The sequence below is a fragment of the Mustela erminea genome, chromosome 15 (assembly GCF_009829155.1).
Source record: "Mustela erminea isolate mMusErm1 chromosome 15, mMusErm1.Pri, whole genome shotgun sequence".
Lineage (NCBI taxonomy): Eukaryota > Metazoa > Chordata > Mammalia > Carnivora > Mustelidae > Mustela > Mustela erminea.
The window spans coordinates 62,060,418-62,075,878 of NC_045628.1; the positions used below are offsets into that span (position 1 = coordinate 62,060,418).

General features: G+C 46.1%; 1 protein-coding gene across 3 annotated transcripts in view; it reads left to right on the forward strand.

Annotated features, from left to right (window-relative positions):
* FAM124A (family with sequence similarity 124 member A) overlaps positions 1–15,461 on the forward strand; it is a 104,356-nt gene that overhangs the window by 24,974 nt on the left and 63,921 nt on the right. For 2 of the 3 annotated variants that reach the window (XM_032314990.1, XM_032314993.1), the window contains exon 3: positions 1,674–2,407. In XM_032314990.1, coding sequence (XP_032170881.1) covers positions 1,674–2,407 — 734 coding nt within the window. Of the gene's footprint in view, positions 1–1,673; positions 2,408–8,727; positions 9,524–15,461 lie in introns of those variants that run through there. The other variant, XM_032314991.1, reaches the window with a different exon arrangement.

Consider the following 15,461-nt stretch of genomic DNA (forward strand, 5'->3'; position numbering starts at 1 on the left):
TTGAACAATGCTACCCACCATTCTAGTCCATGATCATGGAAGTACTGAGACTTGACTTTGTTGTTACCTGGGTCATCCCTATGTTTTGGAAGTCTCTTGCAAAGTGAAAGGCACAGACAGCTGAGTGGTGGTCTGGGCCTTACTGGTACAAGACTATTCTTCTATAACACAAGCCATGCAGCAAGCCTGCAGTTTCATCTGGTGTTCAGCCAGAGGAACACCTATCTGGCTGTGTTGTCTCGCTGCAAGTAGGATGTTCAGTACTATATTGGAAATTCAAGGGACTTTCAGTGGTGATACTGTCTCTAGATAATTTTTACCTCAGGGTAATTTTAGAATCTAACCCCTACCTAAAATGCTACTCTACTATATTTCCTATAGGCACGTATCAGATTGAATGTTAATTTTTTTAATGACTGTTTATGGAGTTATTTGTGGCTTATGGTTCTTTACAGGGCTACTGCTGTGGGTGTGCAGGTTGTACACTGCACATTTCTAAAGGAGCATGCTATTCACCCCAGAGTCTCCATAAACAGATTGCCATAATCCTCAATGATTATCAGCTTCCTTGTTTTTTCCGTGCCTCGTACATATTTATTGCTCAACAAATGTGTAAATAAATGAGTAAATAAGAAAGGTAACAACAAACTGAATTAACTATTCCCAAGTGAAATAAGTTACAGAGTTGGGTTGGAAATTCAGACAGGTTTTGAGCCAACAAAATATAAACTATGTTATCACAGATGCATGTGATGAAATATACCTGCAAGCCTATTTGGCATGTCTTGCAAAGCTAGAGGAAAATTACTTCTCATCTTATAAATTGATGTAGGTTATTGTTCCTAAGATCACATCACACTTCTTCAAACGCTATTGACTGCATGATTGACTTCTACCTGATACCCTACTGGACTTGATGAGGCATGTGTGTGATGACAGATCTACATTCTAGATGAATCTAACCCCCTAAGTCACAATAGACTTAAAGATTTCTTAATTTCCCTTGGATGAGTCATAAAGCCTGTAAAGATGCAAACAGAACCATCTTTTAAAAGAAAACCCTATCAGGTTGTCCGAGATACTATGCTGAGTATTTCTGAATTGGAAATACGCCAGCGTGACCAGCAAACCGTTCACCCTCTGAGATAGCGTAGCCAAGTAGTGCCTGGCACAGCCCCTGGCGTGAGGCGTGAAGAAAGGATTGCATAAATGTTTGTGGGGTGAATGAACAAGAGAAGCCAATTGAAATAAGCAAACCCAAGGAGTTCAGTGGAAGAGGGATCATTTATGGGGTAAGGTGCTGAAGGTGCTTTGGGAAGTATTAAATAAATGGTGTAACCTAAAGGTGACAGCATCTTTTCTAATGGCCGTGTTATGGGTTCCAGATCGGTGGAGATTGGACTTTCTGCTGCGTAACAGGAGGTACACTCAAACTGATGCCATTGGGGGTTTTCTTAGCCCTGCCCAGTTTGGGGCCTATCCCTAGCAATACTTCTTTAGTCTTTGGGCGGCCAGGGTTTTGAGGGGCGAACATGGGATCCAAAAAGCCTAATGATCACAGACTCAGTTCAGTTAGCCCTTAGCTTCTCTTCCTGTCGCTGTGGTGCGTGTCATAACAGGACCCTTTTAGTGACATGGTCACCGTTCGCTTGTGTTTCTTGTGGTGCCCCCAGGTGAGCTGTCCGTGGAGGAGGCGCAGGACCCTTTCCTGGTTAGCATCCACATCATCGCAGACCCGGGGGAATCGCAGCCCCTGCAGGAGGCCATTGACAAGGTCCTGGCCTGGATCCACCCGGACCTGCAGCTGTTCCGGGTGTCGGAAAGGAGGGCGTCGCGGCGGCGGCGGAAGCCCTGGAAGGTGGCGCAGCCGGCGCTGGCGGTGGTTCTCTTCCTCCAGGAGGAGTACGGCGAGGAGCAGATCCTGCAGCTGCACCGCGCGCTGCAGCGGCCGCCCTGGCGCCTCCACCACACGGAGCGCGTGCCCGGCCGGTTCCTGCCCTACCTGCCCTGCAGCCAGGACTTCTTCACGCTGGCTCCCGGGACCCCGCTGTGGGCCATTCGGCCGGTGCACTACGGCAAGGAAATTGTGCGCTTCACCATCTATTGTCGCCATGACAACTACGCCGACATCCTCAAGTTCTACGAGCTGATCCTCCGGCGCAGCCCCAGCCAGAAGAAGACGGACTTCTGCATCTTCCCCATCTTCTCCAATCTGGATGTGGACATCCAGTTCTCCCTGAAAAGATTGCCCTGTGACCAGACCCCCATCCCCACCGACTCCTCGGTGCTGGAGTTCCGGGTCAAGGATATCGGTGAGCTCGTGCCTCTCTTGCCCAACCCCTGCAGCCCCATCAGTGAGGGGCGCTGGCAGACGGAGGACCTCGACGGGAACAAGATCCTCCTGCAGGTACCTGGCCGGGACTGGGGGCGGGGGGCGGTCTGTGTGTCTGCTCCTGTTGGGGGGTGGGGAGAGGACAGAGAAAGAAGTGGCACTGCCAGAAACCCCCATTACCCCAGTACCTAGTAAAGAGCAATGAGTTAGGAAAAAGGAGGGATCGGTGGCCCCCTGAGTGGCTCTTAGACAAAGGCAAGGTGTCCCTACACTGCCGAAACAGAAGAGGAGGCTCTCTGCCTTGCTTGTTTTCACTTGGCTGTCTTGGCTGTGAGCCTCAGCCAGCAACTGCCAGTTCCTCTGAGCGCCTCTTCACCTGCTGTTTGAGCAGCCACTAAACGCTCGCTCGTGTGGCCCCTGGGGATTCCAGATGCACTTACATCCCCGGGACCTTGTTATTTCAGATTCCTGGATCTACTCCCTTACACTTAGGGAGTTTTTACCAGTATATCCTTCACTTCCCCAAAGGACCCTCACGAAAACCCAGCTTTGTGAAAACTGTAAACTATATTGATAGAAGATAGATGTCTCCTCTTGTGCCTCCCCACCGTCTCCCCATCCACCCTTCTATTACAAGGCAGTAAATAGGTTGTCAAAATCCACTGATCGCTTAAAAAATTACTTTCTCATAAATATTTGAAGAAGTAACCTATGCCTTTGGAGCTCTTGATTTCAGTAAGCTTGGAATGCATCTTAAGGGAACGGATGCTGTAGACTGTCCTGTTTCTCTGTGGTTGGACCCCTTTCTCCTCCTGTCCTCCCATTGGTTCCTTGACCCTCTTTTAGGATCATTGATTACTATACTCGAGAATTGAAAATGCAGCACGTAGACTTAAGAATGCCCTACACCTGGCCTGGCCTGATAAATGCTTTCTACACCCAGGCTTTCTGGAACTGACATGTAAATAAGTTCCAAGCATATAGGACTTTGTTTTTCTGAAAAACCTCTGGCTCAGGCATCTCCATTTTCCCATTTGACTACTTGGAAGGAGAAGTTGATAGTGCATCAGGGGCCATTATCTTGAAAGGTGCTGATCGCAATTACTCAAATCACAAGTAAAGCTTCCTAGTTTTTCTTGACTTTGACATCAAACATCAGAACTGTAATCCACACGTCATAAAATGAAGTGAGAATGTGGCACATGTCAGAAACCTGTTTAAAACTACAGCCAGGCCACTTTGCTCAAGTCAGAAAGGTCACCTCTGAGACGTTTACTGTTTATAGGACTCAAGTTATTTTCTGATTTTCCTTTGAACCATACAGATAAGAAACTAAGTATCGCTTTATTATTCAGTGAACTGAATGCTAGCTCACATCTGCTCTGTAATCTCTTTTGAAATGTGAGAATAAAATTCTTCAGTGTTTGAAGGCGGCCAGTGCCGTATGCAAAATATAGTGCAGTTGATAACGTAAAAGTAAATGGAAGGGTTTTGTTTACACTCAAAGACCAAAATGAATGTGATTGTTTTGAAGGGACTTCTTCCTTTTTTGTAGTAATTAGAACACTTTTTTGCTCGATGCCTGTAATCACGCAAGTGAAAAAGCGAAGTATAAAAGCTTGGCCTGGACCGTGCTCAAAGGGAACCACTGAAAGGATATTTCAAAGAAGATTCACACATTTAAATGGTTATAAAATCTGTACAGGTGGAGGCTTTTGAAGTTTGAGCATCGAAGTGTGAAAAGAGGAAGAAAAAAGATTTGTATCCTCAGTCTTAGGAATGCAGGCCTTTGTTCAATATAGTAATATATCGAGGAGGTAAATTAATGTGGACAGAAATGACTAATGGCCCCCTCATAATTCTTGATGATGGCCATTTACAGGTTACTGGGACTGAATCACTGCAGAGAGCAACCTTGTGTTCTAGCATGAAATAATCAGCTGCCTGATTAACTGATTAACTTACTTCTATGTAAAAATTTATGTCTCAGTCTCCAGCAGAATTAAGATCTTTACGTCATGGAGAGGGACCCCTTGAGAGAATGCCTTTTATCCACATTGTCCTTAGCAGTATATATTTCCCAAGTTATCGTTTCAATGATAACTTTTAATATAAATGCTCTCGTTCACTTGGGTGGAGTTGTACACTGCAACAAATCTTGGTTGGGTAGTTTTTAGTTGGCTTGCTTAAAATATAGATTGAATTTTCTTTCCTCATCCTGCCCCATCAATGTTCCATATTCCAGAGCCTCTTTCTCTGATTTAATTCCTCTGGAAGACAAAAGATGAAAGGGTTTTTTCTGGGGGCTACTCAACCTTTTATAAGAATTTGGAATGTTTCTGGCTAAGATCTGATAAGAGGGAAAGACAGACTTTCCCCTCCTGAAACTCCTCCTTTCTTCATACTGCCTGGTCCAGGGGGAAAAGGCAGGGAAGAGGAGGGTGGGGAGTGGCCAGCATCGGAAGCTGCCTGAGATCCCTCTGGAAAAATGTATTGTAGACATTTGCACTAGTGCTCAGTGAAGCTGAAGTGCAGCTTTCTGGAGTCATGGTCCATGTTCTGTGAATCTTTCCATATCCCCTGGAGCTAAACTAACATTGTACTTTGGACACAATACCTTCTCGTTATATGTTTCCCTTTACTGTTTATTGAAGAATAGTGTAAATAATATATGGAAAAGTACATATAAGTAAACAGCTCAATGAATTTTTACAAACTGAACATTTGTGTAAGCAACACCCAGCTGAAAAAACAGAACAGAAAAACAGAAGAAAGGGTCTTTCCCCAACTCCTGTGAGGCCCTTCCCTTGAATGAACATATTAATTACTCTATTTTGCACAGAAGGGAGAAGAGGTACCTAGTCAAAGAAATTGGGAATGTGTATATGTTATTTTTTTCGTATTTACAAGTAGATCTCACATTTTAAAAAGATTTAAGGTAGATGACAAGAAGATTAATCAAAATAATTAGACAGCAAAGGGACTTGAAGTAGATGGAATATATTGATAGGGAAGTCGGAAAAACCAAAGGTGACATCCAAAACACACACATTTCCCACATCGTGTCTAGAGCTGATGGGTACCCACTAGCCACATGTAGCCATTTAAATTTAAAATTTAAAATGTAAAATTCAGTTTCTCTGTCTTACTAAATACAAAAGACATTTTCTCTGTCTTACTAAGCCACATGTGGCTAGTGGCTACCATATTGAATAGCAGATACGGAAAATTTCCATCATCACAGAAAGTTCTGTTGGACAACATTCTTCCAGAAGTAGTCCCCATATTGGACTTAAAGTTCTCTAGCAGGAGAAACAAAGCATAAAATCATCATCAATAGGATTTAGAGTCCATGAGGTACAAATACGCCATGTTTAAGACACACAAGTACTCCTCGTTCTGAGTCCTGGGAGCAGTGCCCCCCACCTTCCCGAGTCCACGTGGAGTCAACAGCCCACCTTCAGCAGTACCCCTAGAATAACTGCACCAGGCCCTCACAAACCTCTTTCTTACATGGAGCCGCAGAGTGGGCCAAGGTGCCTGGCCAAGCATAGTGCAGAAAAACCATTGAACAGAGGAAAGGTAAGTACGACAAAGTTGTCCCCACCACTCCTGGGGACTTGGCTCAGTCCCAGAGGGAGGGATGCATCTTCAGATGACCACTCCAGATTTGCTTCTCTTAGGCAGGCTTTGGTACATAGTGAGTAACCGTGAGCTTGGCTTTCCTATTCCCAGCCAAGTGCCTATCGTACACCTGTACCATGTAGCCGGTCAGGCAGAGTCAGAGGTCCTGCACCTCAGCCAATCTGAGCTGTGTGCTGACATCATCTTAGAGAGCTCCCAGGAATCTGATAAGGGCACAAGCCTCCGTGGAAGGCTACCTGCCTCCTCTGGGGACCTGCCATGAGAATGCATGGGCAGAGCCCAAGTTCTCCTTAAGAAATGATTTGGGGTCCCCCCAAACACACAGACGGAAGCACAGCTGAGCGCCCAAAGCTCTCAAAGTTCCACAAAGAGACTAGGACTGCTGCTTTAGGTTGGGAGGTGTTGAAAGCAGGTGGCTCTGCATCATCAAAGAGGCAAGGTAGTGTAACAACAGCGTCTAAGTCTTTGGAAGTCTCTTTCCATAGAGGATGGTCACCAGCTGTTCTTTGCATCTGCATTAAGGCAAAAGGGGCAATTAGTTCAAAACAAAAGGAGTTAAGTAAGACTTAAAAGGCAAGAAATCTGACACACAGAATTGTTAAGAGTTGCGAGCTTCAGCCTCCAGGACTTTCTTCTCTGGAGAGCTTTTAGAGTCTCAGCAAGGTGCTTAACTAGACCACCGGGGACACCACGCTGTTTAGGGCAGGGAGACTGATGCTGATGGGGATGCAACTGAGGGGCTGAGTGGGCCTCAGAGACTTTGTAAAACTGTTGCCTTGTGCTAAAATACATGTCACGGTAAAACTTACCGTCCTAACCATTTTTAAATGTACAGTTCAGTAAAGTGCATTCCACTGTTGGCACAAACATCACTGCTACCATCTCTGGGCTCCAGCATTCTTTCCATCTGGCAAAACTGAAACTCTGCCTGTTTAAAAAAAAAAAAAAAACAAAAAACCCACTCCCCCTGCCCCCAGCCCCTGGCAACCAGCACTCCACTTTCTGTCTCAGTGAATCTGACTATTCTAGGGAGCTCACATAAGTGAACGCATACAGTATTTGTCTTTTCATAACTGGCTTATTTCACTTAGCATAATGTCTTCAAGGTTCGTGGTGTTGTAGCACACTTTAGGATTTCCCTCCTAAGTCGAATATTCCATTATAAACATGGTGCATTTTGCTTATCCTCTCATCTCTTGATGGACACTGGAATCGCTTACCCCTTTGGGCAATTGTGAATAATGCTGCTGTAAACGTTGGGGCACAAATACCTGTTGGAGTTCCTACTTGACTTCTTTAGGGCATATGCCCAGAAGTGCAATTGCCAGGTCTGATGGTAATTTTGTGTTTGACTTTTTTTGTGGGGAGGAACCACCGTACTGTTTTACACAGCGAGTGAGCCATTTTCTGTTTCTGCCAGTAATGCACAGGGTGAGACTTATTTTTTAAGAAAGCAAAGAAAGGTTTGCCCTTTGTGAGGCTACAGCACATCATTTTTTACTCGAGGAGGTGGGAAAGAATAGAGCAAACACTGAAATGAGGCTTGTTTTATTATGATTCACCCCCATGCACTCCAGAACAAGACTCTATAGCAGAAATTCTGAACCTACCATTCTTGGACCCCCAAGCACAGTTTTTGAGCATGTGTTTACATGCATCATTGGAAAAGGTGCATCAGATTAAGATTCTGTAGAGGCTTCTCATGGCCCTTGCAGTCCCATCCAGATCTTCACCGAGGTCTAAGATTTTACATCAGGTGGCCACTACTGACTCAAGCTTTATCTCCCACTTCTCTCCCTTCTTGCTCCCTTATGCCTTCCATATTGGCCTACTTTCTGTTCCTCAGATGTAGCAAGCTCAGTCCTGCCTCAGGACATTTGCACTTACTATTCTGTCCACCTGGAATGATCTCCTGCAAGATCTTCACATAGCAGTTTCCTGCTCATCATTCAGATTTCAGAGACACCTTCCCTGCCTGCCCCACTTAAATAGCTTCCTTTCTCTGGCCCCAGCACTCTCTATTATATTATCTATCTTCTTTTTCACTTACTATTATCTAAAATTATTTTGTATATGTATCTGTTTTCTTGTATACTATTGGTCTCTACTACTAGATTATCAAATGAATGAATGAATTTAAGGTTGGGGAAGAGGGCCTAGGGCCATGAATCTCAAATGGCTCCACGACTACCCTCTCATGTCTGGGTTGTGATCCCATGTTGAAGGAAGAAACTTTGGCCAACATATTTTGGACAACCCCTCTATACCAATGCTCTCACTCCCTACTCCCCTTCAGTAGCTCACCATCCAGTGGAGGCAGCCGTCAGGCAAACCAAAAACTCCAGCAGAATGTTCCAGGTGCTGTGATTTAAAATACTCCTATGGGGCAGTATATGGCCCAGGCTTTGCAGCCAGATGTATTGGGGTCGGACCCTAACTCTTTTACTTACTAGTTGAGTGATGCTAGACAGGTGAGATTACATTGCTGAGACTCTCTTTTCTAACCTGAATATTTAGGCTATTAATTCTTACCTTGCAGAGTTACTCAGACACTTAAAGTGCCTCTGAGGTGCCTTTCAGCACCAGGAACCAGTGAATGGTAGCTGTCGTTACACAAAGGGTGGGCTGGGTGATGCCGGCCTGGGGTCAGAGGGTCCCAAGAGGCTCTGTAGCAACTGATGCCTGAGCTGAGCTGACCTAAGGGTGGCCGTGGGTCCAGGGGATCCAGGGGAGCCCCAGGGCAGCAATAGGCACAAAGGGTCAAGGAGGACTGCTGGACCCTGGGGCAGTGGTCAGGGTTCTGGGCTGCCATCAGAAGACACCAGTTTTTCTGGGGAGAAACCAACGCAAGAAAAGGCAAACCATCGTTCAAATGCTCAAGACAAAAACGCCAGAGTCACTTTGAGATTTTCCCTTTCAGGAGCCCATGTTTGTTCCCCATGCAGGATACACACAGAATCTGCCTGCTTCCCGCCACTGCCACTTCCGCTGACTCCACCACTGGTGTTGACCCCCGAGCCAGTGAGCAGCTCTTGATTTCCGCAGCCCATTCTCCCCTACACAGGTAGAGGGCCCTTCAGAACACAAGCGGGGCCTGCATTTCCTCTGCTTAGAGCCCACAGGGGCCACCCATCGTGTCCCACGTGGAACACAAGCCACTTCCCCGGGATGGCCGGCAGACCCAATGCTATGCCCCCGTCCCACTGTTCTCGCCTCTCCTGCCTCCCTCTGTCCAGCCACCTGCCTCATTGTCCACCTTCAGAACACCCTGGGCCTCTCTGGAGCCACCGCTGCCCACTCTGCCCCCTAGTCCCAGTGGCCCCGTGGCTGCTTCCTCAGCCCCTCAGTCCCCATTCCATGGGCCCTCATAAGCAAGGGCTGACCAGCCACCCTGTCACCTGTGCATTCATGCTTGCTTTTCCTCCTTTTAACACGCTCCATGTTGGCTCAGCATTAGCACCTTGAGGGCAGCAACTTTATCTGATGTGCCCACTGGTGTGTCGCTCATGCCCCGAATAGTGTCTGGCACAGATCCAACACTCAGTGTTCAAATGAATAAAAGAAAGAAAGACAGAAGGGGGAGAAGGGGGAGGCTTGGGGCTGTTTCGGGCCTGCCAGGTGGAGGCAGACTGGGCAGTGGAAAATCTGGGCACGGCTGTTAGGAGGAGATGAGGGACTGGGGGGAACACAGACTGATGAGGGCCCAGAGGAGGACACCAGGCTGGGAGGTGCAGAGGGGAGCACTGTGTGCCAGCCGACTCCAGTGGGACTCAAACCACAGAACACTGGGCAGAGGGCAAAGGGGAAGGGTGGATGACCTCCCTGGCTGCTCCCAGCCCTTCTCTTCATGCAGAGAGCAGTGGCTGTGCTGACAGGAGCCCTTCTGCCCTGCTCCCCCTCCACCGGGCATGGGAGCAGCCCTTCTCCCTGGGGGCGCCTGAAAGAGGAAAGGAGGTCCAGCCAGCATCTCTGGGAAAGCCAAAAGACCCACACAGCACCAGTCCATCCTCCAGGTTTGGCTCCTCTGCTCCCAGCTGCCAAAACAGGGGCAGACTACCTCCAGCTGCTCAGCTTTTTGCCTGGGTACGAGCTGAGCAGGGAAGAATTTAGCCAAGAAGTAATTGTGATGTGATCATGAATATTAATTGCTTGCTTAGAAGGTGCCACGCTTTGGGGTTAACTGTACTCCAGTGCCTCACTTTACCCCCTCGGTATTTCTACCCACAGGGGCCATTCGCACCCGGGCCCTGCAGACACATGCCCTGAGATTTAGGCCTGGTAACTGCCACTGCCAGTTACCACCAGCCGTGGATGATGGGTTGGGCAAGGGCTGTCAGTGTGCCTAGGCACGTCTGATTCATGAGTGCACGTCGGCTGGGTTATTCCCTGTGCTTTTCCGAGGGACCCGGTAGAGGCCTGGACATTCCCTCTGCCAATGCCACTTAAACTTCAGCAGGCATGAAAATCACAGATTCCTGGGGTCCCCCTGCAGAGACACTGGTCCAGCAGGTGCAGGGCGGCCCGATCCTGCATTTCTGGCCCCCTCCCAGCTCCCAGGGCTGCTGCCCACTGCTCTCTCTGCACCTTCACCAGGCACAGCCTATTCTCAGGCAGGACTACCCACTTGCTGACATTTGATTACTGCTGCCCAGCGCACGTTCACCTTTAGACATGTACTATCATTATACTTAATGGCATAGATCAAAGCACAGGTTGCAAGTCGGTGGTGATCACTTCCCAGTATATACATGAATTGAATCATTCATTATATCGTACAACTGAAATTAATAGGACGCTATCAAATTTTTTTTAAAAAGGGGGGAAAAAAGTCAAATCACAAGACATGTCTAAAAGGTGAGCCAAGCTTCCTAAAACTTTTTGTTTTGTTTTGTGTTCATCAGAATGGAATTGCCAGGTTTTTTTCCTTTAAAAAAGAATAATAATTCTCCCCCCCGCCCCGTGACTAGAAACCCACTGGAGGCCATTTGTTTATTGAAGGTATTTCCTTTTTTGTTTTATTTTATTTTATTGAAGTGTAGTTGACATATTAGTTTTGGATGCACAACATAAGGTTTCGACATTTATACGCATTATGAAGTGATCAGCATGATGAATCTAGCTACCATCTATCACCACACAGAGTTGTTGTAATATTACTAACTTTATTCCCTGTGCATGCCCATGTTTTATTTATTTTATAGTTGGAAGTTTGTACCTTTTAATCTCCTTTCATGATTTTAACCATTCCCTATTTCCTCTGGCAACCACCAGATTTTTTCCTGTATCTATGAGTCCATTTCTGTTTTGTTTTTGAGATTCCACAACTAAGTGAAATCATATAGTATTTGTCTTTGTCTGATTTATTTACCATAATACCGTCTAGGTCCATCCATGTTGTTGCAAATGGCAAGATTGTATCCTTCTTCTATGGCTGGATAATATTTCTGTGTGTGTGTGTGTGTGTGTGTGTGTGTGTGTGTGTGTGTGTACACGTATGCACCATGTCTATATCCATTCATCTACAGTGCATACTGGGGCTGCTTCCATATCTTGGCTACTATTTTAAAAAAACCTGTTGCAATAAACATAGGGGCAAATATGTCTTTTGAAATTAGTATTTTTGCTTTCTTCAGAAGAACACCCAAAAGTGGAATTCCTGGATCAGAGGGTATCTCTATTTTTAATTATTTGAGGGAACTTCATACTGTTTTCCACAGTGGCTACACCAGTTTGCATTCCCACCAACAGTGCACAAGGATTTCCCTTTCTCTACATCCTCATTAACACTATGTTATTCCTTGTCTTTTTGGAAATAGCCCTTCTGACATGTGTGCGATGGTGTCTCACTGTGCTTCTGATTTGCATTTCCCTGATGATGAGTGACGTTGAGCATCTTTCCGTGTGTCTGCTGGCCATCTGGATGTCTTCTTGGGAGAAACACTTCTTTGTGTCCTTTGCCCATTTTTTAAATTGGATTGTTTGTTGTTTTGATGCCAAATTGTGCAAGTTATTTATGTACTTGGGGTATTAATCCTTTGTCAGACATATGATTGGAAAGATCATCTCCCATTTGGTGGGTTGCCTTTTTGTTTTGTGGTTGGTTTCCTCCACTGTGCAAAACCTAAAGCTTCTTACCCTGTTCTGAGCACTAAGCCTGATGTCCATCGCACAGCAGCTACTCGGTAGACATTAGTTTGTACCCCCCACCCTTGTTCTCTAATATTCTCAGGATAGGGGTGCAGTCTCCCACGGGGCAGGGCTTCCAGTCATGGAAGCAGGAAGACACCATGTAAACAGGAGGCCATGGGGAATGCCAGTTTGCTATTACTCATAAGGTCTGTGGCTCCCAGTCCAGGCTCTGTAGAAAACTGCTGTGCCTATACTGGGTTATTTTTTCTGTGTAGACTACCCAGGGTGGTTGAAAGTCTCCCCAGAAAATCCTTTCCCAGATCATCGTCTGGTTTTGGCATTCCTGCAGAATGTGTAAGTGACATCATAGCTCTTTCAGGCCTGGAAGGAAGAGTAATTTTTTTTTTAGGGAAATTAAAAAAAAAAAAAAAGAAGAAGAAGAAGAAGCAAACTGTGATTATAGGCCTTGGCAAGACTTGGAATCAGATCTTAGAGGCAGAGGAAGGAAAATGAGGAATCCTAAGCATGTTTTCTGCTCTTAATCTCAGAACAGCTTTCCCCTTGGCCTCTCTGTCTCACTGAATCTGTGTGGTGGTCTGCCCAGGGCTTTGCTACCAAAGGAGTCACATTTAGTGGCAGATCTGCGAGAAAGTGCTGCTGTCTCCACATGTGACGACTGGCTTCCGGCAGATCAACCACATTGTGTCTGGAAGTAAACTGCAAGAGAAGTGGACAGTCCCACATTCTCAGGAGCTGTTCAAGTTAGCCAGCACCCTCCTCTCATCTACATATGATACTGGAAACAGACAAGATGGCCAGGAGAATCCCTATGCGCCAAGTTCACCAGCTGGTCCAGACCATTCCATGGAGTATGACGTGTGCAAGCATGGCGCAGCCAAGTGGGGTGTGGTGGGTGTGCCTCCGGGCAGCATCTCCCTCTGGGGCCCGGGGCAACGGGACCCCAGCCAGTGCTTTCTGGGAGCCAGCAGCCAGGCATCTGAGCTGTAGATCTCACAGATCTGGACCAAATCCTGTTTGCCTGGTGATCTGACAGCTCTGTCAGGTTGGCCTAACCTTAAAACACCTACTTTAGTCTCTACTGAATTTTCCTCCTGTGTTAATATATTTTTTATTACCTTCCAATTGGCCTTTCTTTGATGTTTTCATATTTTCTAATTTTTATTAGTAATGAAGCCAAATCACCCAAATCTTGTTTTGGAAATTAGAATTTTTTAATTTAAATTTTAGTTCATGAACATGCAGTGCAATATTGGTTTCCGGGGTAGAATTCAGCGATTCGTCACTTATATACAACACCCCGTGCTCATCACAACAGGTGCCCTCCTTAACGCCCATCGCCCGCCTAGCCCATTCCCTGCTCATCTCCTTCTATCTCCCTCAGTTTGTTCTCTGTCGTTAAGAGTCTCTTGTGGCTTGTTTCCCTCTCTTTTTTCATTTTCCCCTTCCCATATGTTCATCTGTTTTCTTTCTTAAATTCCACATATGAGTGAGATCATATGGTATTTGTCTTTCTCTGACTTAGTTCACTTAGCATAATATACTCTCATTCCATCCACATTGTTGCAAATGGTTAAGATTTCCTTCTTTCGATGGCTAATATTCCATTGTGTATATATACCACATAGGTATCCATTCCTCTATCGATGGGCATTTGGGCTCTCTCCATAGTTTGGCTATTGTTGATAATGCTGCTATAAATGTCTGGGTGCCTGTAGCCCTTCAAATCCATACTTTTGTATTCTTTCGGTAAATACCTACTAGTGCAATTGTTGGATTGTAGGGTGGTTCTACTTTTAACTTTCTGAGTACCCTCCATACTGTTTTCCAGAGTGGCTGCCCCAGTTTGCATTCCCACCAACAGTGCACAAGGGTTTCCTTTCTCTGTATCCTCACCAACACCTGTTCTTTCTTGTGATGTTAATTTTAACCATTCTCACAGGTGTGAGGTGATATCTCACTGTGGTTTTGATTTGCATTTCCCTGATGCTGAGTGATATGGAGCATCTTTTCATGTGTCTGTTGACCATCTGGATGTCTTCTTTGGAAAAATGTCTATTCTTTTGGGTGTTGAGTTTGGTAAGTTCTTTATAGCTTTTGGATACAGAACTTAGAATTTTTTTTTAATAACTCTGTTACTGCTACCATAACAGAGCATTTTAATACACTTTCTTTTGGTTCTTAGTTTTTGTTTCATTTTGTTCTTTGGTTACGTAAGCGGTATATGTCAGTTTTCTTTAAAAACATGTTGTGTTTACTTTTTCTTTTCCACTTGTCCCCCAAAAATGTCAGAAAAGAACCTTTTGCTAAAAGGCTTCAGACCTTTTGGTTACTTTTCTTTCTCACTTCCAACCTTTTATCCAGTGAAACGGAAATTCAAACATTACTTTTGAGTTTAAGGAATTTTCTCGCTGATTCTTGGCTTCATGCCAAGAGAATGAGCCCCTGGACCCTCTGAAACTTTATCTGAGGGAATTTCTGTTCCCTTCTTTGTACTCCCATGCAGCTTTGCCACCCAAGATGTTTTGGTTCCACTAGCTTGGATTTTTGTCACCTGAGAGGAGTCCCTTTCTTCCCAGGGTGGTCTGGAAGGGAATTCTATGAGGAGCCAGTTAACATATACCAGTGCAGCCATCACAGCGCCCACCTATAGCTGGCCCTTGGCCAACACCTGCTTTTAAAAAACAGTCCCACATCACCAGCACCAATGGGCCTCGGAAGCTTTGAATCACCCATCCAGGCCACAGGAAGGTAGAGAGGGCTCCTGGACCCACCGTAGCCCCTGTTGTTGTCAGTGGGAGCCTGAAAGCTACAGACCCTCGGGCAGGAGCCCTCAGCTTTCTCACTAGGTGACCTCTCCCTCCACCAGGAGGACCAAGGTGGGGGGCCAGGGTAAACAGTAGGCCATGAAGGAAGGCGGGAAGGAGCCGAGTGTTCAGTTATGGGGAGTGGCACCAGCAGTAGGAGACACAGGGCCCAGACAAAGTCCAGTCCTGGTCTGTGGGGCTTTCTATTCATCTGCTGCTGAAAGCTGCTGGCCTGACAAAAATGATGATCACAAGTTTGGCCTCTGAGCCAGAGTTTGCATTTGGATACCCTCTCTTCCCGATACATAGCTCTGATCCCAGGAAAGTCATGTTCGCACAGGCACATGAGGGATCTAGAGTAAGGACTATACATCATCCTGGGAGCTGGCAGAGAAGGCTGTGCCCTCAGTGTGGAACCTGAGATCTCCCTAAATCTGATAAACAGTTAGGAGGAAAAGCTGATGGGAAGTCACAGGGATCAAAGGTGAGCCGGGATGGACCCAAGAGGCATCTGACCAGGGCCAGCAGCA